Source organism: Pseudophryne corroboree, chromosome 6, assembly GCF_028390025.1.
Source record: "Pseudophryne corroboree isolate aPseCor3 chromosome 6, aPseCor3.hap2, whole genome shotgun sequence".
NCBI lineage: Eukaryota > Metazoa > Chordata > Amphibia > Anura > Myobatrachidae > Pseudophryne > Pseudophryne corroboree.
In genome coordinates this window covers 373,490,495-373,512,403 of record NC_086449.1, presented here as the reverse complement: position 1 = coordinate 373,512,403, position 21,909 = coordinate 373,490,495, and the positions used below count along the sequence as shown (strand labels likewise).

The 21,909-nt window shown below is 45.8% G+C and overlaps 1 protein-coding gene across 1 annotated transcript in view; it reads right to left on the bottom strand.

Annotated features, from left to right (window-relative positions):
- Positions 1–7,248: 7,248 nt before the first annotated feature.
- TSPAN33 (tetraspanin 33) overlaps positions 7,249–21,909 on the bottom strand; it is a 99,843-nt gene continuing 85,182 nt past the window's right edge. The window contains exons 5-8 of the mRNA XM_063930452.1: positions 18,494–18,589; positions 13,306–13,434; positions 10,956–11,117; positions 7,249–8,515 (exon numbers count right to left, since the gene is read on the bottom strand). Coding sequence (XP_063786522.1) covers positions 8,414–8,515; positions 10,956–11,117; positions 13,306–13,434; positions 18,494–18,589 — 489 coding nt within the window. The 3' untranslated portion in view covers positions 7,249–8,413. The remainder of the gene's footprint in view (positions 8,516–10,955; positions 11,118–13,305; positions 13,435–18,493; positions 18,590–21,909) is intronic.

Below are 21,909 nucleotides of genomic sequence, written 5' to 3'. Positions count from 1 at the left end.
AAGGTTTTCATTTGCCTCCCAGGGCGACCCCCCCCAGCGCCCTGCACCCTCAGTGACTGCCGTGTGAAGTGTGCTGAGAGGAAAATGGCGCACAGCTGCAGTGCTGTGCGCTACCTTAAGAAGACTGCAGGAGTCTTCAGCCGCCGATTCTGGACCTCTTCTTGCTTCAGCATCTGTGAGGGGGCCGGCGGCGTGGCTCCGGTGACCATCCAGGCTGTACCTGTGATCGTCCCTCTGGAGCTTCATGTCCAGTAGCCAAGAAGCCAATCCATCCTGCACGCAGGTGAGTTCACTTCTTCTCCCCTCTGTCCCTCGTTGCAGTGATCCTGTTGCCAGCAGGAATCACTGTAAAATAAAAAACCTAAGCTAAACTCTCTAAGCAGCTCTTTATGAGAGCCACCTAGAATTGCACCCTTCTCGGCCGGGCACAAAATCTAACTGGCTTGGAGGAGGGTCATAGGGGGAGGAGCCAGTGCACACCACCTGATCCTAAAGCTTTACTTTTTGTGCCCTGTCTCCTGCGGAGCCGCTATTCCCCATGGTCCTTTCAGGAACCCCAGCATCCACTAGGACGATAGAGAAACACAGAGGAGCGATCAGGTCTGAATTAGGCCCATTATTCGTAGTCACACTGAAATAAATAATTCACTTTAAGAGAGATGTATCAAGCTTTGGAGAGAGAGATTCAGTGGAATAGTTGCACAAAGCAAAAAGTCATCTTCTAATTGTCATTTCAAAGACTGCGCTCTATAAATGGCAGTTAGATGCGGTTTGCCTGCGTTGTGCAGCTTCTCCACTTTATCTCCCTCGAAGGCTTGATACAGCTTGTGGGGCGTGTAGTGAGCAAAATGGCTGAGGAGGCATTGGCTAACACCAGAGCCAGATTTACACACAATATATGAGACAAAGGGTACATCTGGGCATTATACACAGGTGCAGCAGTATAAACTCCTGGAAATTTGCTGAGTTTTGATCAGAGATGTGCGGAAAAGATATGCAGGGGAGGCACTGCCTAACCTGCCATATACTTGTTACTACAGAGTTGTGACTATAAAAATTATTAGAATAATTAAAAAATAAGAATTTACTTACCGATAATTCTATTTCTCATAGTCCGTAGTGGATGCTGGGGACTCCGAAAGGACCATGGGGAATAGCGGCTCCGCAGGAGACTGGGCACAAAGTAAAAGCTTTAGGACTAGCTGGTGTGCACTGGCTCCTCCCCCTATGACCCTCCTCCAAGCCTCAATTAGGATACTGTGCCCGGACGAGCGTACACAATAAGGAAGGATTTTGAATCCCGGGTAAGACTCATACCAGCCACACCAATCACACCGTACAACTTGTGATCTGAACCCAGTTAACAGCATGATAACAGAAGGAGCCTCTGAAAAGATGGCTCACAACAACAATAACCCGATTTTTGTAACAATAACTATGTACAAGTAATGCAGACAATCCGCACTTGGGATGGGCGCCCAGCATCCACTACGGACTATGAGAAATAGAATTATCGGTAAGTAAATTCTTATTTTCTCTAACGTCCTAGTGGATGCTGGGGACTCCGAAAGGACCATGGGGATTATACCAAAGCTCCCAAACGGGCGGGAGAGTGCGGATGACTCTGCAGCACCGAATGAGAGAACTCCAGGTCCTCCTCAGCCAGGGTATCAAATTTGTAGAATTTAGCAAACGTGTTTGCCCCTGACCAAGTAGCTGCTCGGCAAAGTTGTAAAGCCGAGACTCCTCGGGCAGCCGCCCAAGATGAGCCCACTTTCCATGTGGAATGGGCTTTTACAGATTTTGGCTGTGGCAGGCCTGCCACAGAATGTGCAAGCTGAATTGTACTACAAATCCAATGAGCAATCGTCTGCTTAGAAGCAGGAGCACCCAGCTTGTTGGGTGCATACAGGATAAACAGCGAATCAGATTTTCTGACTCCAGCCGTCCTGGAAACATATATTTTCAGGGCCCTGACTACGTCCAGCAACTTGGAATCCTCCAAGTCCCTAGTAGCCGCAGGCACCACAATAGGCTGGTTTAAGTGAAATGCTGAAACCACCTTAGGGAGAAATTGAGGACGAGTCCTCAATTCTGCCCTGTCCGTATGAAAAATTAGGTAAGGGCTTTTATAGGATAAAGCCGCCAATTCTGAGACACGCCTGGCTGAAGCCAGGGCTAACAGCATTACCACTTTCCATGTGAGATATTTTAAGTCCACAGTGGTGAGTGGTTCAAACCAATGTGATTTTAGGAATCCCAAAACTACATTGAGATCCCAAGGTGCCACTGGAGGCACAAAAGGAGGCTGTATATGCAGTACTCCCTTGACAAACGTCTGAACTTCAGGAACAGAAGCCAGTTCTTTTTGGAAGAATATTGACAGGGCCGAAATTTTAACCGTAATGGACCCTAATTTGAGGCCCATAGACAGTCCTGTTTGCAGGAAATGCAGGAAACGACCCAGTTGAAATTCCTCTGTAGGGCCTTCCTGGCCTCGCACCACGCAACATATTTACGCCAAATACGGTGATAATGTTGTATGGTTACATCCTTCCTGGCTTTGATCAGGGTAGGGATGACTTCATCCGGAATGCCTTTTTCCTTCAGGATCCGGCGTTCAACCGCCATGCCGTCAAACGCAGCCGCGGTAAGTCTTGGAACAGACATGGTCCCTGCTGAGCAGGTCCTTTCTTAGAGGTAGAGGCACACGGGGTCTTCCGTGAGCATCTCTTGAATTTCCGGGTACCAAGTCCTTCTTGGCCAATCCGGAGCCACGAGTATAGTCTTTACTCCACTCCTTCTTATGATTCTCAGTACTTTTGGTATGAGAGGAAGAGGAGGGAACACATACACTGACTGGTACACCCACGGTGTTACCAGAGCGTTCACAGCTATTGCCTGAGGGTCCCTTGACCTGGCGCAATATCTGTCCAGTTTTTTGTTGAGGCGGGACGCCATCATGTCCACCTTTGGTTTTTCCCAACGGTTCACAATCATGTGGAAGACTTCTGGGTGAAGTCCCCACTCCCCCGGGTGAAGATCGTGTCTGCTGAGGAAGTCTGCTTCCCAGTTGTCCACTCCCGGAATGAACACTGCTGACAGTGCTATCACATGATTCTCCGCCCAGCGAAGAATCCTTGCCACTTCCATCATTGCCCTCCTGCTTCTTGTGCCGCCCTGTCTGTTTACGTGGGCGACTGCCGTGATGTTGTCCGACTGGATCAACACCGGCTGACCCTGAAGCAGAGGTCTTGCCTGACTTAGGGCATTGTAAATGGCCCTTAGTTCCAGGATATTTATGTGAAGTGACGTTTCCATGCTTGACCACAAGCCCTGGAAATTTCTTCCCTGTGTGACTGCTCCCCAGCCTCTCAGGCTGGCATCCGTGGTCACCAGGACCCAATCCTGAATGCCGAATCTACGGCCCTCTAGGAGATGAGCACTCTGTAACCACCACAGGAGAGACACCCTTGTCCTTGGAGACAGGGTTATCCGCTGATGCATTTGAAGATGCGATCCGGACCATTTGTCCAGCAGATCCCACTGAAAAGTTCTTGCGTGGAATCTGCCGAATGGAATCGCTTCGTAAGAAGCCACCATCTTTCCCAGGTCCCTTGTGCATTGATGTACTGACACTTGGCCTGGTCTTAGGAGGTTCCTGACTAGGTCGGATAACTCCTTGGCTTTCTCCTCCGGGAGAAACACCTTTTTCTGTACTGTGTCCAGAATCATCCCTAGGAACAGCAGACGTGTCGTCGGAATCAGCTGCGATTTTGGAATATTTAGAATCCATCCGTGCTGTCGTAGTACTACTTGAGATAGTGCTACTCCGACCTCTAACTGTTCTCTGGACCTTGCCCTTATCAGGAGATCGTCCAAGTAAGGTATAATTAAGACGCCTTTTCTTCGAAGAAGAATCATCATTTCGGCCATTACCTTGGTAAAGACCCGGGGTGCCGTGGACAATCCAAACGGCAGCGTCTGAAACTGATAGTGACAGTTCTGTACCACAAACCTGAGGTACCCTTGGTGAGAAGGGCAAATTGGGACATGGAGGTAAGCATCCTTGATGTCCAGAGACACCATATAGTCCCCTTCTTCCAGGTTCGCTATCACTGCTCTGAGTGACTCCATCTTGAACTTGAACCTTTTTATGTAAGTGTTCAAGGATTTCAGATTTAAAATGGGTCTCACCGAGCCGTCCGGCTTCGGTACCACAAACAGCGTGGAATAATACCCCTTTCCCTGTTGTAGGAGGGGTACCTTGATTATCACCTGCTGGGAATACAGCTTGTGAATGGCTTCCAATACCGCCTCCCTGTCGGGGGGAGACGTTGGTAAAGCAGACTTCAGGAACCGGCGAGGGGGAGACGTCTCGAATTCCAATTTGTACCCCTGAGATACTACCTGCAGGATCCAGGGGTCCACTTGCGAGTGAGCCCACTGCGCGCTGAAATTCTTGAGACGGGCCCCCACCGTGCCCGAGTCCGCTTGTAAGGCCCCAGCGTCATGCTGAGGACTTGGCAGAAGCGGGGGAGGGCTTCTGTTCGTGGGAAGAGGCTGTCTGCTGCAGTCTTTTTCCCCTTCCTCTGCCCCGGGGCAGATATGAGTGGCCTTTTGCCCGCTTGCCCTTATGATGGGGACGAAAGGACTGAGCCTGAAAAGACGGTATCTTTTTCTGCTGCGAGGTGACTTGGGGTAAAAAGGTGGATTTTCCAGCCGTTGCCGTGGCCACCAGGTCCGATAGACCGACCCCAAATAACTCCTCCCCTTTATACGGCATTACTTCCATATGCCGTTTGGGAATCCGCATCCCCTGACCACTGTCGCGTCCATAATCCTCTTCTGGCAGAAATGGACATCGCACTTACTCTTGATGCCAGAGTGCAAATATCCCTCTGTGCATCTCGCATATATAGAAATGCATCCTTTAAATGCTCTATAGTCAATAATATATTGTCCCTGTCCCAGGGTATCAATATTTTCAGTCAGGGAATCCGACCAAGCCACCCCAGCACTGCACATCCAGGCTGAGGCGATTGCTGGTCGCAGTATAATACCAGTATGTGTGTATATACTTTTAAGGATATTTTCCAGCTTCCTATCAGCTGGTTCCTTGAGGGCGACCATATCAGGGGACGGTAACGCCACTTGTTTTGATAAGCGTGTGAGCGCCTTATCTACGCTAGGGGGTGTTTCCCAACGCGCCCTAACCTCTGGCGGGAAAGGGTATAATGCCAATAATTTTTTAGAAATTAGCAGTTTTTTATCGGGGGAAACCCACGCTTCATCACACACCTCATTTAATTCATCTGATTCAGGAAAAACTACGGGTAGTTTTTTCACACCCCACATAATACCCTTTTTTGTGGTACTTGTAGTATCAGAAATGTTCAAAACCTCCTTCATTGCCGTGATCATGTAACGTGTGGCCCTACTGGAAAATACGTTTGTTTCCCTCACCGTCGACACTGGAGTCAGTGTCCGTGTCAGTGTCTGTATCGACCTGAGGTAACGGGCGTTTTATAGCCCCTGACGGTGTTTGAGACGCCTGTACAGGTATTAACTGATTTGCCGGCTGTCTCATGTCGTCAACAGTCTTTTGTAAAGTGCCGACACTATCACGTAATTCTTTCCATAAGACCATCCAGTCAGGTGTCGACTCCCTAGGGGGTGACATCACTAACACAGGCAATTGCTCCGCCTCCACACCATTTTCCTCCTCATACATGTCGACACAGCGTACCGACACACAGCACACACACAGGGAATGCTCTGATAGAGGACAGGACCCCACTAGCCCTTTGGGGAGACAGAGGGAGAGTTTGCCAGCACACACCAGAGCGCTATATATATACAGGGATAACCTTATATAAGTGTTTTTCCCTAATATAGCTGCTGTATATATTAATATGCCAATTTAGTGCCCCCCCCTCTCTTGTTTTACCCTGTTTCTGTAGTGCAGGACTGCAGGGGAGAGTCAGGGAGCCTTCCTCCAACGGAGCTGTGAGGAAAAAATGGCGCTTGTGTGCTGAGGAGATAAGCTCCGCCCCCTTCTCGGCGGCCTTTCTCCCGCTTTTTTGTGGAAAACTGGCAGGGGTTAAATACATCCATATAGCCCAGGAGCTATATGTGATGTATTTTTAGCCATTTAAGGTATTTTCATTGCGTCCCAGGGCGCCCCCCCCCAGCGCCCTGCACCCTCAGTGACCGGAGTGTGAAGTGTGCTGAGAGCAATGGCGCACAGCTGCGGTGCTGTGCGCTACCTTATTGAAGACAGGACGTCTTCTGCCGCCGATTTTCCGGACCTCTTCACTCTTCTGGCTCTGTAAGGGGGCCGGCGGCGCAGCTCCGGGACCCATCCATGGCTGGGCCTGTGATCGTCCCTCTGGAGCTAATGTCCAGTAGCCTAAGAAGCCCAATCCACTCTGCACGCAGGTGAGTTCGCTTCTTCTCCCCTTAGTCCCTCGATGCAGTGAGCCTGTTGCCAGCAGGTCTCACTGAAAATAAAAAAACCTACTTTAAACTTTTACTCTAAGCAGCTCAGGAGAGCCACCTAGATTGCACCCTTCTTGTTCGGGCACAAAATCTTAACTGAGGCTTGGAGGAGGGTCATAGGGTGAGGAGCCAGTGCACACCAGCTAGTCCTAAAGCTTTTACTTTGTGCCCAGTCTCCTGCGGAGCCGCTATTCCCCATGGTCCTTTCGGAGTCCCCAGCATCCACTAGGACGTTAGAGAAAAATATATTTCTAACATATTCTTTGTATTTTTCATAAACTTTATACAGTCAAAACTCTGACATAACCGTTAGTATGACAGGAAAGGCTCTGCCTCACCCCACCGCACGTCACTGCCGCTCTCCAATTGTCTTTTCTCTAAAATGCAGGCTACAGATATCTGTTATGCAACATCCTTCACCAGACTCTATTCTGCAAATACTGAACTTAAGGCCTAATTCAGGTTGGATCGCAATAAGCGATCCAACCGCAATTTCTGAGAAAAATATGCGGGCATTTTCTTTGGGGGGAGTGGGCGGTGCAGAAAATGCGATCGCAGGGTGAGGGGACACACACACACACACTCCGTTTCCAGGGAGGAGATGGAGCGTTGCGGGGATGTAGGCAGCTGTGATCAGGAAGATGGTGGTGAGTCTCCTGCACGCCGGCAGGCCGCTACTCGCCAGGTGCAAATGCATCGCCACCGTGTGATGCTTTTGCACCTGTGTGTGTGTGTGTGTGTGTGTGTGGGGGGGGGGGGGGGGGGGGGGGAGAGGAGAGGGGTTGGGGGGGGATAGGGCCTGATATGTGGGTTGGGCTAGCCCTGTGCTGGGCGTCTCCCCACATGTCAGAGTAAGTGATCGTAGATGTACGATCAGATCTGAATTACCCCCATGTCCAACTCCTTTTGCAAGCTGACCAGGAAACGCCCCGTTGAAGCTCATTGGTACTGTATAACTCGCCCCATGACTCAGTCTCATTTGTGAATTTCTCAGCAATACGAGTAGTAGGAGTGCTCAGCTTGCACTGACCTTGAAGCACCACAATCTGTCTGGTTCCACCCATTGGAAGAGGCAGATCCGTGCATGCTTCATAAACAAGTTATAAATATACACCTGTATACAGTAACCTAACAACTTAAACAATAAATAAGGCTAGTCTGGGCAGTAGTATCAGTAATTAATGGGTAAATGTAAAGTAGTAGAAGACAGGGTAAGTAATCCTTATTTCTTTGAATAAACAGATGACACATAGGACTTGATTCTGAGGTGGACGCAGGCGAGGCCATGTCTTTTGCTGCAGCTGCATTCATAGTTGCAGTTTTTATGCCAATGACGCACCCGATGCGCAGACAATCGGGACCCATGGGACTCAGACACATTGGCCATTTGCAGGCGACATTGACACTGTGTCCAGCTCTGAATCAGGCCCATAGCCTCTTGTGAAACCCAATGTATGCAGTCACTCACTGCCTTTTACTTGTGGGTGGTGTTCTTCATATTTTAATGTTCTCCCTGCAAGAACGTGCGAATGGTTTACACTTTTATATATTGCAGTCTCGCATCCACCGATCATATAAATGTAACAAAGTGAATAACATCAGTGAAATCTTACAAGCTCTGTGGCCTTCAGTATTAAAAATGTTACCAAGACAATGGCAACTCCACACAGGAGCTACCATCTTGCAATTTGACCTAGAAATGTTCATTTTTTGAAATACAATATATAATTCAACAAGCACAAAGTAACAGTCGATCGTACGGCTCTGTTCCTACTGTCATGAGAGTAGTGTCCTGAGGCTGCGTTCAGTCTGTGACTTCATTACACTGTTCCCAGAGTCCTTGGCGGCTCATCCCTGCCTGCTCTGCTGCTTCTGTTCATAGCAGTGTTGGGCGCACACGCGTATCCCTCTGTCAGTACCAAGGGTCTGATTGGTGCTGCTGGTTGTACCACTGAAGTTTTACCTGGTCTCTGATCTGGTTAATAAGAACCTGGGAAAGTAGAATTCCAACCAGCTATTTCAAAGGAAAGGAAGTGAAAGAATGCACAAAATAAAATAAAAATATTAGTCTAAATGTCTGGTGTGTCTTTTAAATTAACACATTCAAATCATATTAAAAAAAAATCTTCTTATATTGGAATATATATATATATATATATATTTACTGTTATGCTAAGTTTTGTCTCCCTGTACTGTCCTTTGTACGGCGCTGCGAAACACTTGTGGCGCCCTATAAATAAAATGTAATAATAAATAATAATAATATATATACATACATACAGGCCAGGTGGATAGGCTTTAGAGTACCTAATGTCTAGTTACTATGTACCTGTTGCTAGCTATGTGAAAGACCACCAAATGTTCTTTATGTGACATGCTAGTATATCTGCCATTAAAAAAGCAACCTCAAGTAAAGCGATTCTAAACATGTTACTACAACATTATTATACTGGCAGGAGTATGAACTGATAAAAAAAAGACACTTAACAAACTTGACAAAATGTATAATAATTCATAATTCATTCATTTACAATGTATGTCTGGTGGGGGCCGAGGATGGTCGCATGCTCGCAGAGCTCCCATCCTTGGCTCCCCAATCACCATCGCTGTACATCGCCTTGGCCCTGCATCCAGAGGCATTTCACTGGAACAAGCTCTCCAAGTGAAGGAGTGGAGACCTCCACAGACCCGATCCATCTGGTGTAGTGGGAGGGCCCAGAAACCCCTCTGATCAGTACTGCAGTGGGACCCCGGACCCATGCTGCATCTACTGCAACCTCATCGCTCCCACCAGGACCTCGTCTACCACCCGAAAGAATCGTCTGGGGTCTAGATCCCCTCCCCCCTAAATCAGGAGCCTGAGGCATTGCCTCCCCAGCCATCTCTGGAGCAGCTGACTATGGTGTTCTGTGGAACTTCATTGCAGCCTACTTCCATGAGTAAAGCTGCGGGCTAGATTTTTGGGTTGTCCCGCGTCTTCACCTGTCACCGTGCTTCCAGCTGCACCCGGACTGCGGATCCTGGCTGGAGTCATCGTCTGCTGCTGTGGGTATGGTCATCCCTAGCGCTGGGCCTCCATCTAGCATATTGCAAAGGGACACTTCTGGAACTACTCTGGCCAAGGACCTGCTCTGTTGGCTTTAATGCAAGGTTTTAAGATACCCAGCTTCCTTCATCTTCCCCATGGGTCTAATGCAGGCTATTTTATTTTATTTTGCTTCATTTGAATGCTTTAACTCTCTACCAACCCCAGCCCCCCTTCCCTCACACATATCTCTCATAATCTTGCTGCCAGACTGATTGAGTAGCTATCGCTGTTTGCAGTTGTGAGAAGGTATTGTATGGGATCAGCATTTGGAAGGCATGCTGGTTCCTGTAGTGCTACTTGGAGATCCCGGGGTGGTTTCTAGGTAAGCTAGCCCATAATTTGGATATATTTCTGCATGGGCCTTTATCATGAGGCCTTACAATAGATAATTACACGGCCCTAAGTGGGCACTGTTATCATGCAGTGTCAGGACTGCCGATAATCAAAGAAACTGTGAAGGGGCTCGGCAGCTTACCATGTATATGCAAATATATGTAACAAATATCTCTATTACCATATAGTTTTCAAATATTGTTGCAAGTAATATTTAGTGTGCAGGGAGATACCAGGATGGGAAAGTACCCCCCTTCCTGACCCCCCTGTCTATTGCTATATTACTTAAATCTTTTGTACTTAGGGGGTCATTCCGACCCGATCGCATGCTAGATAGTTTTTGCAGCGCTGCGATCAGGTCAAAACTCGGCAAACTGCGCATGCGTATGCACAGCATTGCACAGGCGCGTTGTACGGGTACAAAGCGGATCGCTGCTGGCCGATGGATTTAACGAAGAATCCATTCGCACAGCCGGTCACAAGAAGACTGACAGGAAGAAGGCGTTTATGGGTGTCAACTGACCGTTTTCTGGGAGTGGTTGGAAAAACGCAGCCCGTGTCCAAGCGTTTGCAGGGCGGGTGTCTGACGTCAATTCCGGGACAGGACAGGCTGAAGTGATCGCAGCGGCTGAGTAAGTTCAGACCTACCCAGAAACTGCACAAAACTTTTTTGTACCGCTCGGCTGCACACGCGTTCGCACACTTGCAAAGCGAAAATACACTCCCCCATAGGCGGCAACTATCTGATTGCAGCGCTGCAAAAAATAGCTAGCGAACGGGCAACTCGGAATGACCCCATAAGTGCTTTGTTTTTTTTGTGATGTTTGTAAAGCGCCTTGAGTCCTATTTGGAGAAGAGTGTTATATAAATAAAATTATTATTATTATTGCAGGTTACCACACTAGAGTCAAATCCCTGCAAAGAGACACCTGTTGGTTTATAAAAGTGAAACAGTTATCTTTTAGTATAATCCTAATATTCCAGAAGACATTATAAACACAAGCTTTTTTGACTAATCACAGTATAGTGTTACCTGTGGAATTGCCAGTCCCAGCGCGACCCCTCCCAGTAAGAAAAGGTTACTATGCAGCCAGTTAACTAGCTTGTCGATGCAGCCATTGGTGTGTATATACTCTCCCGCCTCCAAGTAGTCTAGAGTCTGTATCCGGTAGCCACACATGGTGTTTATGACTGCCTGTAAAGAGAACATGATTGGATCTTCGTAGTATAAAGTTAATGATGCTTACTGCAAGGAGTGGTGTAGAAAAATACTGTGTCAAATTTAGGCGGGATACTATTATCTAAACAGTGTTCAGCAGTCCATGATACTAATATTTAAAGTGTAACAATTACCTCTTCATTTTGTTGGTATTTACATGACTGACCACTCCTTGACAGAAGACGTGTGCCAATAGTTTATAAAACCAAGTGACTTCTGGGCACTCATGCGTTATAAGGATATGAGGAGCTCAGATGCAGCTGCGGATGCTGTCCCTGGGCTGCAGCGCCATCCAAAGTGTGCGGAGGGGAGCTGGCCAGGAAATATGAACATACATGTTAAGTTGTATGTAACATATGTCCTGGCTTCCTTCCCTGGGAATCAGCAGCCACAGCAGCATGCCACACACTGCTCAGCCTGTCAATCGTCATTTGGCCCGCCCTCGGACTCCTGTGAAACCAGCTAATGGGAGTCTGGGTGCTGCTGCAGTCAGATCTCATTTCTCAAGGAGCCTTATGGGCAGCTACTGCAGAGAGTGGATGTGCTGCACTTGTGCTCTGCACAGCACAGGACCCGGCTTATCTTAAAGCCATACAGGGGTGACCAGCTATAATAACGTGTGCATATTTCAATGCTGGTGCTATTTGGTTTGGAAATGGTAAAGATGAGTCTGAGATGCACCCTGAAAATCCCTTTTTTTGTGTGTGGTGCCAATAGAAACAATTCTTTGAGATACTTTGGTCGGTGATGTCATTATTAGTTTGCCAGAAAGAAATATCCGTCTGGATGATTCCTCTGTTGGAATAGTGTAGGATGCATACAGTGGTGCGGAACCATAGTCTATTGCAGGCCTGGCCAACCTGTGGCTCTCCAGCTGTTGTAAAACTACAAGTCCCATCATGCTTTGCCACAGTTTTGCTATTAGGGAAAGCTAAAACTGTGGCAGGGCTTGCTGGGATGTGTAGTTTCACAACATCTGGAGAGCCACAGGTTGGCCAGGCCTGGTCTATTGCATGTATGTGATGCAGCAATTGAGGATATCTTCTATGAAGGAGGTTCTACCATTACTTACTATGAAACCAGAATCAACTAAACAAAATTACATTTCATTGAATAATGTAAAATACTGGTTAAGATACTGATTTTGGCTAACCAGCAAAACAAGATAATCTCTATGTATCAAGAGAACCAGTTAAGAGTTGAAGAATATTAAAACTAGGAGAATTATTCATTTCCATGTTAATACCGGTTCAAGGGATCTTTAGGATCCTTATACACTTTCAAACTTTATGGAAAACAGGACTTCAGTTTTCCAGACATCTTGATGATTTACCAAAAAGTATGTGTGTAAGCCATGGCACACTATACAGAACCATTTTAGTGGCAATCTATATTTTGTAGACCTCTTTTGGTGGACAGTTACTTTCATGCCTGAGAGATGCTTTTTTTATTTTCAGTTCATGGATGAGTTTGGACTTTATGTGAGCACCATATAACAAAGTTATGCTAATACAAATACGCAGAGAAGTAAGATTCTGCAATTGTTATGACTTCTGACCACTCAGGCTCTCAGCACACAGTTCAGGGAATAGGACAATCTATAGCTGAAAGATTTGCAGTGTGTTTGTGACCTGTATCCCTGTATGTGTCTCTCTGTCCTGTCAGTGAGTCTGTCATCCGGCATGATCAGTGTATCTGTAGCAGAGTCCTGCTTGTATTTGTGTCATTGTCAATGATTGTTCTGTCAGCAACCTCTGCACAAGCTAAGTTGCTTTTGTGATGTCGGGTAGCAATCAGCCACAAAGCATGGGTATGTGTAATACTATAAGTTTACAGTATTTGTTCTAAAGGCTCAAACGCACACATAAAACATACTTGTTATGTATTTAAAACAATGTACCTACAAAAAAGTGTCTGTCTTATGCTTACAGCAGCAGGTCTTCTCTTCTTTACTTTGTTCCTAAATGAAGCATTTGGAAACCCCCCCCTAAAAAATTCTGTATGTCATACTCCAGAATGATCAATTATGATAGTTTCATTGAATAATAATGTAGTATTTAGTGAGTCACTAACTGGGTAGTTATTTTCTAAAAATGTATTCATTAGGAAGGATCCTTCTCAATTTAGAATAATCTGACAGCTAACCAGCACTGGAAGCACCTACCTGGTCTTCACTATGCAGGCAGCAGGAGTAGGGCACCGAGCAACGCTCTCTACTTTGGTTTTCTGAGGAACAGTTGAAGTATATGTTCTGGGACCAGTCCTTGTAGGAGATGCCCCCACAACAATTAAACTGGTAAAAGAGAATACAAACAAAGCACAACAACTTATAGTGAGATATAAGAGAAATTCAACCCATTTGGTGCAGTTTGTTGGCATCCAGAGACACTAATATATGTGCATACGAGATACTGTATATAATGATTTCCATTATATGATCTTGATTACAGTAAAATAAATATTTAAAAAAACAGTGCACACACTCTATTAAAGTAATATTTTATTTAAACATACATGCACACTTACACATACTTACCTAGTGTACTATACTCACCTAATCCACTGTAGATCGGTCCTCTTCGCTCCATATTATTAATTTTTATTGCCTCTGATCCTGGTGAGCATACCGCCAGTGCTCCAGGTCTGCTCCTTCCACCGGAAGGGAGTTTCTGCCATTTCAGTCTGTTTCCTCCTGCTCTGTTAATGCCATTCCCTACAGACTAGCCGCTGGTCAGGTCCCTTCTCTACACCTTTGGGGAACCCATGCAGCCTGAAAACTTCTCTAATGAACACTGAGAATTTTGAGGCTGAAGGTAAACCCTTTAATGGAACAAAGGAAGCCACCGTGGTGAATCTATCCACCATTACCAATATTGTATTGAAACCTTGGCAAGAAGGCAGATATGTAACAAAGTCCACAGAGATGTGGGTCCAAGGACAATCAGGAACTGGTAGTGGAAGCAGGGAACCCATTGGGAGAGCAGTGGGATCTTGTACCGAGTTCAGATAGAACAGGTTGCCACAAAATCCTAGCAGGCCACCAATAATCCTTGAGGATTAGTTCTAAGGTTCTATTCACCCCTGCGTGAAGTATGACGAATGTGCCCACTAGAGTAGCTTTGCATGATGTTCAGATGCCACAAATGTTTTACATGGAGGAATCTTGACCTTGCTGGTTACTGCTACAAAGCAAGCAGGATTCAGGATCAGCTTATCATCACAAATTTTGTCCTCCTCAGTGGAACTGAATGCCCGGGGCAAGGCGTCAGCTTTAATGTTTTTGCTTCCTGGATGGTAGGTGATAACCAGGTTGAAACAATTAGAGAATAATAACCATCTGGACTGATGATAATTCAGGTAGTGATCTGTTCTGAGGTACATTAGGTGTAGACTAATAGAGAATTTTGCAACATCAAACAGGTATTGACACTCTTGAAGTGCCAGCTTGATGGCTAACAATATTTTATCCCCGACGGCATAATATTTCTCTGGAGCTGAAAAGTTGCGGGAAAAGAAGCCACAAGAGTACCATTTTCCCTCTTGATTTTTTGGGGAAAGCACTGCCCCAACCCCAAACGAAGAAGCATCCACCTCCAGGAAGAAAGTCTGGTCACAGTTGGGTGGTCTTAGAATGGATGCCGAGATAAACACTGCTTCAGTTGAGCTTCTTCTACCTCAGGGAGCCACAACCTAGAATCCTGGCCCTTTCTGGGGAGTGCGGTGATGGGAACTGCAACAGACGAGTAGTTCCTCATGAACGGTCGTCAAAAGTTTCAGAATCCCAGGAAGTATTGTGTTGCTGTCAACTTGGTCGGATGAGGTCAGTTGACAATGGTGAAGAGTTTCCCTGGGTCCATCTGAAGGCTAGACCCCGAGATAATGCATCCCAGAAATGCAAGTTCTTTTTGCTTAAAAGAGTATTTCTCTAATTTACACTTCATAAACATGCTTGCGATAACTCGCTACATCCTCAGAGAATATAGGGATGTCATTCAAACACACCACCACGTTCTTATATAAGAGGTCTTGGAATATTTTATTCATGTACTTTTGGAAAACAGTGGATGCACTGCATAATCCAAATGGCATGACCAAATGCTCGTAGTGGCCATCATGAGAGTCAAAGGCCATCTTCCAGTCATCCCCAGACCGGATCCTGATTAGGTTATATGCCCCACAAAGATCTAGCTTGGTAAAATTTTTGCCCCTTTTATCCGATCGAAGAGTTCAGAGATCAAGGGCATCATCCTTGCCAATGATACCATTCAGACCCCAGTAATCAATACAAGGTCTTAGACTTCCATCCTGTTTTTCAACAAAGAAAAGGCTAGCACCTGCGGGTAACTTGGACTCTCTAATAAACCCATGTTCAAGGTTCTCCTTGATATACTCGGACACAGTTTGAGTTTTTGGAGGAAATACTGTTCCATGAGGAGGCACTTTCCAGGTAACAGGTCGATAGAACCGCCCCATTCCTGATGAGCAGGTAGTATTTCAGCGGCTTACTTGCTGAATACATCCCTGAAGGATTAATATAGAGCTGGCATAGGATCATCTTTAGAGATGAATTTTAATTAACATGATGGAAAGCTCTGATTGTCAGTATCTCTGAAAGCATGGAGATCCCCAAGACAAGATTTGGGATTAACCCCAGTCTAATCTAGGAGCGTGCTTGCATAGCTACAGAAGACCCAATATATTAGGACTCTCAGCTACTGGGAATATATAGAAGGAAATTGACTCCCTGTGGGGAAGCCAACCTGCATGTTTACTTCTGAAGTTTGTGAGCGAATGGTAACCGTAGAAAGTTTATTCCTGTTCACTCCGATGATACAGAGTGAAGTCTGCAGCGGCACACTAGGGCTTCCTAACTCCTTAACTTTATTGGCCATGATGAAGTTGTCATCGGCACCAGAATCCAAAAAGGCCTTCAGTGTTTCAGAGGGCTTTCCCAGCAGCATGGTCACATCGATCAAGAACTGTGACAAAGCATTTCCTTTTGGGGTGTGTTGGAAGGCACCTAATCTGACCACTCCTTAATCAGTTAGGTCCTCTCGTTTTCGAGAACACTTGAGGGAACCAGCAAGAAGATGACCTGGTTCACCAAAGTATAAACACAGCTTATTCTTGAACCTCCTTTCAGTATCTTCGGCAGGGAGATGCGATTTCCCCACTTGTATGGGTTCTTCAGGAGGTACAACAGGAGCCAGGAAATGAGGAACAAGCTTGAAACTGAAGTATCATGACTGTCCCCTTTCCTGCACTGTTTCTCTATGATGGAGAGCTACCCGAACAGACAATGATATGAAGTCGTCTAGGAATATTGGCAGCTTTTTGGATGCCAGCTCATCTTTAATTCGCTGCGAAAGCCATGGCATAAATGCGTCAAACAGGGTTTCGTTATACCACCCATGTGCACAGGCAAGGGTTCTGTACTGCAGCGCATACTGTTCCATGGACTGGGTGCCTTGTGTTAGTTGCAGGATGCCTGATGCTGCAGAGGATACCCACTCAGGTTTGTTACTTCCAGGTAATCAGCACAGTTGTTAATTAAGGGATAATTTCTCTCTCTCACAATGTGGAAGTCCATGCTAGGGCCTGACTGGACAGCAAGAAAATAGCGTAAGCCACCTTTGTCCTTTCGGAAGGAAAGTTTGCAGCCTGGACCTCAAACTGAATTGAGCATAGATTCAGAAATCCCGGAAAACTTTAGGGTACCCATCAAACTTTTAAAAGGATTAACCCTGGGTTAATGCTTTTGTCAGGGTGACCACAACAAGTGTGCCCCCTGGCTGTGGCATAATCCCTCGGCTAGTAAAAGCCTGGTACTGGTTGTTGGAAGTACGAGGGAAATATGCAATTTTGCCATCCGTATTTCCGGAACCAAGACCGACTCAAGAGTCCGGTGCTGGTTTAACAAAATATGGAGAGGACTCCCATGCCATTTCCCCCCCTGTATTTCTTGAACCAGAACCGGCTCACAGAGCCCAGTGCTGGTTTTCCTGTTGCATTGATTTGGCGCATTGAGATGTGATTTTTGTGACATAAGCAAAAATTATTCTTAGTAATTTGGGGATTTGCATTGGTAACAATGTTATTTTTACGATGGTGATTTGCAGCAATGTGGAGTGTGAAATCACATTTGACATGCGACTTCCTTAGTAAATTTGTGATTGTAAATTTCCCATAAAAGTTATTCTCTCTAAAGACATGCTAATTATTGTGTTAAAATTAAAGTACACACAGTCATTTGCAGATTTTCTAAAGGTGTACACGCTATTAATTACCAATAAAGAGTTATTTAGCAAAGGGAAACTGTATTCGCAAATAATGGAGACATGTACCATACTGAATGACAGTCCTAACCCAAGAGTGGCAGGATTGTTCTGTACCTGGAAAGTGTAAAGGTGCATAAACACGGTGAGATTTTAACTAAATGCCAATTTTGACTATGCGATTACCCTTGAACTCCCCATAGCCCAGAACCACCAATTTGACTATATTTACTTGCGATTCTGACTATATACAATCTTGCATATACTAGAAATTAGTCTAAATTTCTGTGCCTGCAGTCTATTTTTTCTTGCGATACTGACCGCACGGGAGCGCGCATCAGTATCGCAAGCTGTGTACACATTGGGGGTCATTCTGAGTTGTTCGCTCGTTGCCGATTTTCGCAACGGAGCGATTAAGGCGAAAATGCGCATGCGCATGGTACGCAGTGTGCATGCACTAAGTATTTTAGCTCAAAACGTAGATTTACTCACGTCCGACCGAAGAATTTCCATCGTTGAAGTGATCAGAGTGTGATTGACAGGAAGTGGGTGTTTCTGGGCGGAAACTGGCCGTTTTCTGGAAGTGTGCGGAAAAACGCAGGCGTGCCAGGATAAAACGCGGGAGTGTTCGGAGAAACGGGGGAGTGGCTGGCCGAACACAGGGCGTGTTTGTGACGTCAAACCAGGAACGAAACGGGCTGAGCTGATCTCAGTGTAGGAGTAAGTCTCGAGCTACTCAGAAACTGCTAAGAATTTTCTATTCGCAATTCTGCTAATCTTTCGTTCGCAATTCTGCTAAGCTAAGATACACTCCCAGAGGGCGGCGGCCTAGCGTGTGCAATGCTGCTAAAATCTGCTAGCGAGCGAACAACTCGGAATGACCCCCATAGTGCGATATGTGCTAACTTTTCTTACGATTTTGACTGTAGTCAAAATTGTAAGCACACTTTGCACCGTGCACCTTAAGTTATACAAGATGTGTAGAATCCTGTAATACATTTTATCTTATACTATCTTTTTTGTTCTTTGAAATATACATTCCCCTACAACAGCTGCAACATAGCTTACCAAACTCACCTCTCTTTGCCCAAAATCTATGAGATTCTGTAGGTCGAGATCATCCCTGTAGTGTATAATAGCGTTACTGATCACTTCGCTGACCTTGCCACGAGCCTGTAAGAGAACATACCTGTATATTACCCATCATACAGTAAGACACTAACCTATAACTTTATGATCTGCATTCACATAGAATCATATAACCTGTCTGAATACAACTTTTAATAGATATAGTTGATGCAATAAGGATTTTAAAATAAAAATATTCCATGACTATAAAGTTCTCATTTTTTTCTATTGCTTATGGTGGGACTGCAGTCAGTTTTAATACCCCACATATTTTATCATGTGGTTGAATAACAACCACCTGGAAGAATGAAAAAAATAAAGTATATTATGTGAAACATATGTAAACGTCTTAGAAAATACACAAAAATAAGCAACCACACACACAAAAAAATCCCTGTATCTAAATAAACACATCCGTTCTTTCTTCACTCTTTTCTCACCTAGCTCCGGAGAAAGGTGGACAGCCTCTGTTATTAGGGGATGTAGTTATGTGACCGGCGGTCCTCACTATAACGCTGCAAGGATCCCGCTCGCTTAAAAGCCAGACGGTTGGCTTGCCGACTGACCGGGACTATTCCCACTCGTGGGTGTCCACGATACCCATATAGTGGGAATAGAACCTGTGGCAAGCGCAGCGAGCCCGCAAGGGGCTTTCTTGCGCTCACCCTCCGCCGGCAATCTAAAACTCGGGTTCCTGGCGTCAGTCACACAAACCCTACCCATTATTAGTTATTACATTGATACAATTTATAAAATTAGTATATTGGTGCAGAGTCACCTTTGGTAAACAGAACAGGCTCATAGCCTGTACTCCACAGCGGAGCTCCTTCTAGGAGCATTCTAGCATTACCTATGAAGTTTTTCTTTTTCAAAGTGGATTACAAACCTGCAAGATAGAAAATGACAGCCCCTGGATCTAGCTGAGCAATAAAGTGGAGTGAGAGAGAATGTGTGGGAGAGTTGATATGTTAATAAATGTCTGTTATTTTCCAGGTGGACTATAGGACCCAGCGGGCCCTGGTTGCTAGAGCATTCTGACAGTGGTAGTGCTATGTCAACAATTGGTACACTACTACCGAAACAGTTTAGGCATAAAGGAATCTGTAATTAGCCATCAAATAAACTATTTTCCACTTTTTGTAACCCCTCATCCACTACCCAGGGGTGTTTGCCCTTGCATGTTGTTTTACAGCCCAGATTCCCTGCTAGTGTCCCCATGCCCACCCTGACAAAGCCTAGTCCTAGTGTCTTTTTCTGGGTGACTCCACGCTGTCTGAACCTCTGATTTTGCTGCTACCAGCCCAGGATGTCAGTGCTCATGTTGGTTACGGGTTTTGTGCTGGTTTTTTTTTCGACCTGCAAGAAACAAAAAACAGTCATCATCATCAACAAAATGATGAGGATAACTGTTGTATCACAGCAAGTTTATATGCTCAATAGCAGCCTAACAGTTATACGCTGAGCTGCACTGACCTGAAGGATCATTTATGCATGTTTTGCGTGTAACCAACTCTACTTCAGCCCCTTTGGCTATAAATAACTTTTGTTTAGTGCACAAACTGCCCCATCACATGATGTACAAGATTTTGTATGATGTACATCTGTTTTTATATGTTGCTGACAATACTTTCACAACAGCTGTGTTTAAGGGAAATCTTACATGATAAACTGAATGTATGGATGCAGAGACTTGTTTTTCCAAGCAAAATTAATAGATGTTCTTGCTGGTCATAACAACTCATGTGGTGAAGGTCGGTGGTGTTAGTAAACATCGGAAACACATGCATCATTCATGTGACAGGCAGCGGATTACTGCGCCTAATCTCCATAAATTCCTTTTTTCTTTGCAAAATATCCACCTTTTACAGAGTTAGTGGTAGCTGGGTCAGCTATGACTGTCCGTGGAAGGTCTTTGTACCATTAGGGAGCAATGTATATGGGAAACACCCACATGAGCAATGTACAGAAAACTTGTAACGCATGAAATGGAGACACTCTTGTTAATCTTATGATCTACCTAAACCATAAGAGAAGCTGCTGAAAGTGGTATTTAAGGAGAAAAAAAAATGTAAATAACAAATAAATGTGATTGCAAACAGTAATATGAAGCAATATGAATTAAGGGAAGTCACATAATGGCCAACAGGGTGGGCTGTAGGGTTGGGGCTGTAATGCCGGTGGTCGGAATCCCAGAGGTCAGCATCTGGCTAGAATGCGGCAGGGGGGCGAGCACAACGGAGCCCCTTGCAGGCTCGCCACAGGTTCTATTCCCACTGTATGGGTGTCGTGGACACCCACGAGCGCGAACAGCCCCTGTTTGCCGGCATTCCGGCTGCCAACATTGTAAGCGTTCGGGATTCTAGTATTGGTATCCTGACTGTCAGGATCCCAACCGCCGGTAAAGCAACTACATCCCATCTCATACACTCACACAAAGCCTAGCTACACAGTTGTATGTAAGCAAACAGGGCAGGACTGGCCATTTGGCACTTCTGGCAAATGCCATAAGGGCCGATGGCCACATGGCTTGGTCTGACCACATAAAGAGCGGGATGGCCGAGCAGCGCAGCCTTATGGTTCTTTGCTTGGCCCCCCGCCAGCCTTCATCCCACCTGTGGTCGGTATACAGGGTGTACCGCGAGGCCGGACCCCGCTGTCTCATGGCACGCCCCCATGAGCAGTGCCCCCCCACTTCCCCGTGCTTTATGGCCCCAGTTCATCCCTGTAGGCAAAGCAAACCTGACGTGCTTATACTACTAAGTCTCACTGTTAGAGATCATCATGTTCTCATGTTCATTTTAATCTACGGATTTCATACCTCCCAACATGACCCTCTCCAGGAGGGACAGAATGCTCTGCTCCTTGACTTCCCTCTTAATTTATGATTGCCATCACCTGTGTTGAAACACCTTTCTTATCCATTAACCTGTTCAACACAGGTGATGGCAATCATAAATTAAGAAAAAAGTCCAGTAGCAGAGCATTTTGACTCTCCTGGAGAGGGTCATGTTGGAAGGTATGCAATTTACCTTTTGCCATATGTAATTTTCTGATTTACCTTTCTTATTAGAGACTGTACAAAGAAGGGCAACTAAAATGGTGCATGGCCTACATCACAAAACATACCCGGAAAGACTAAAAAATCTCAATATGTATAGTTTGGAGGGGTATAGTATGTTATGCCGGATGTCGGGATCCTGGCGCCCAGCATACCGGCGCTAGGATCCCAATCACCGGCATGCCGGCAGCGGGGCGAGCGCAAAAGAGCCCCTTGCGGGCTCACTGCACTCGCCACGCTGTGGGCATTGTGGCGCACTACGCTATTTATTCTCCATCCAGGGGAGTCATGGACCCGCCAAGAGGGA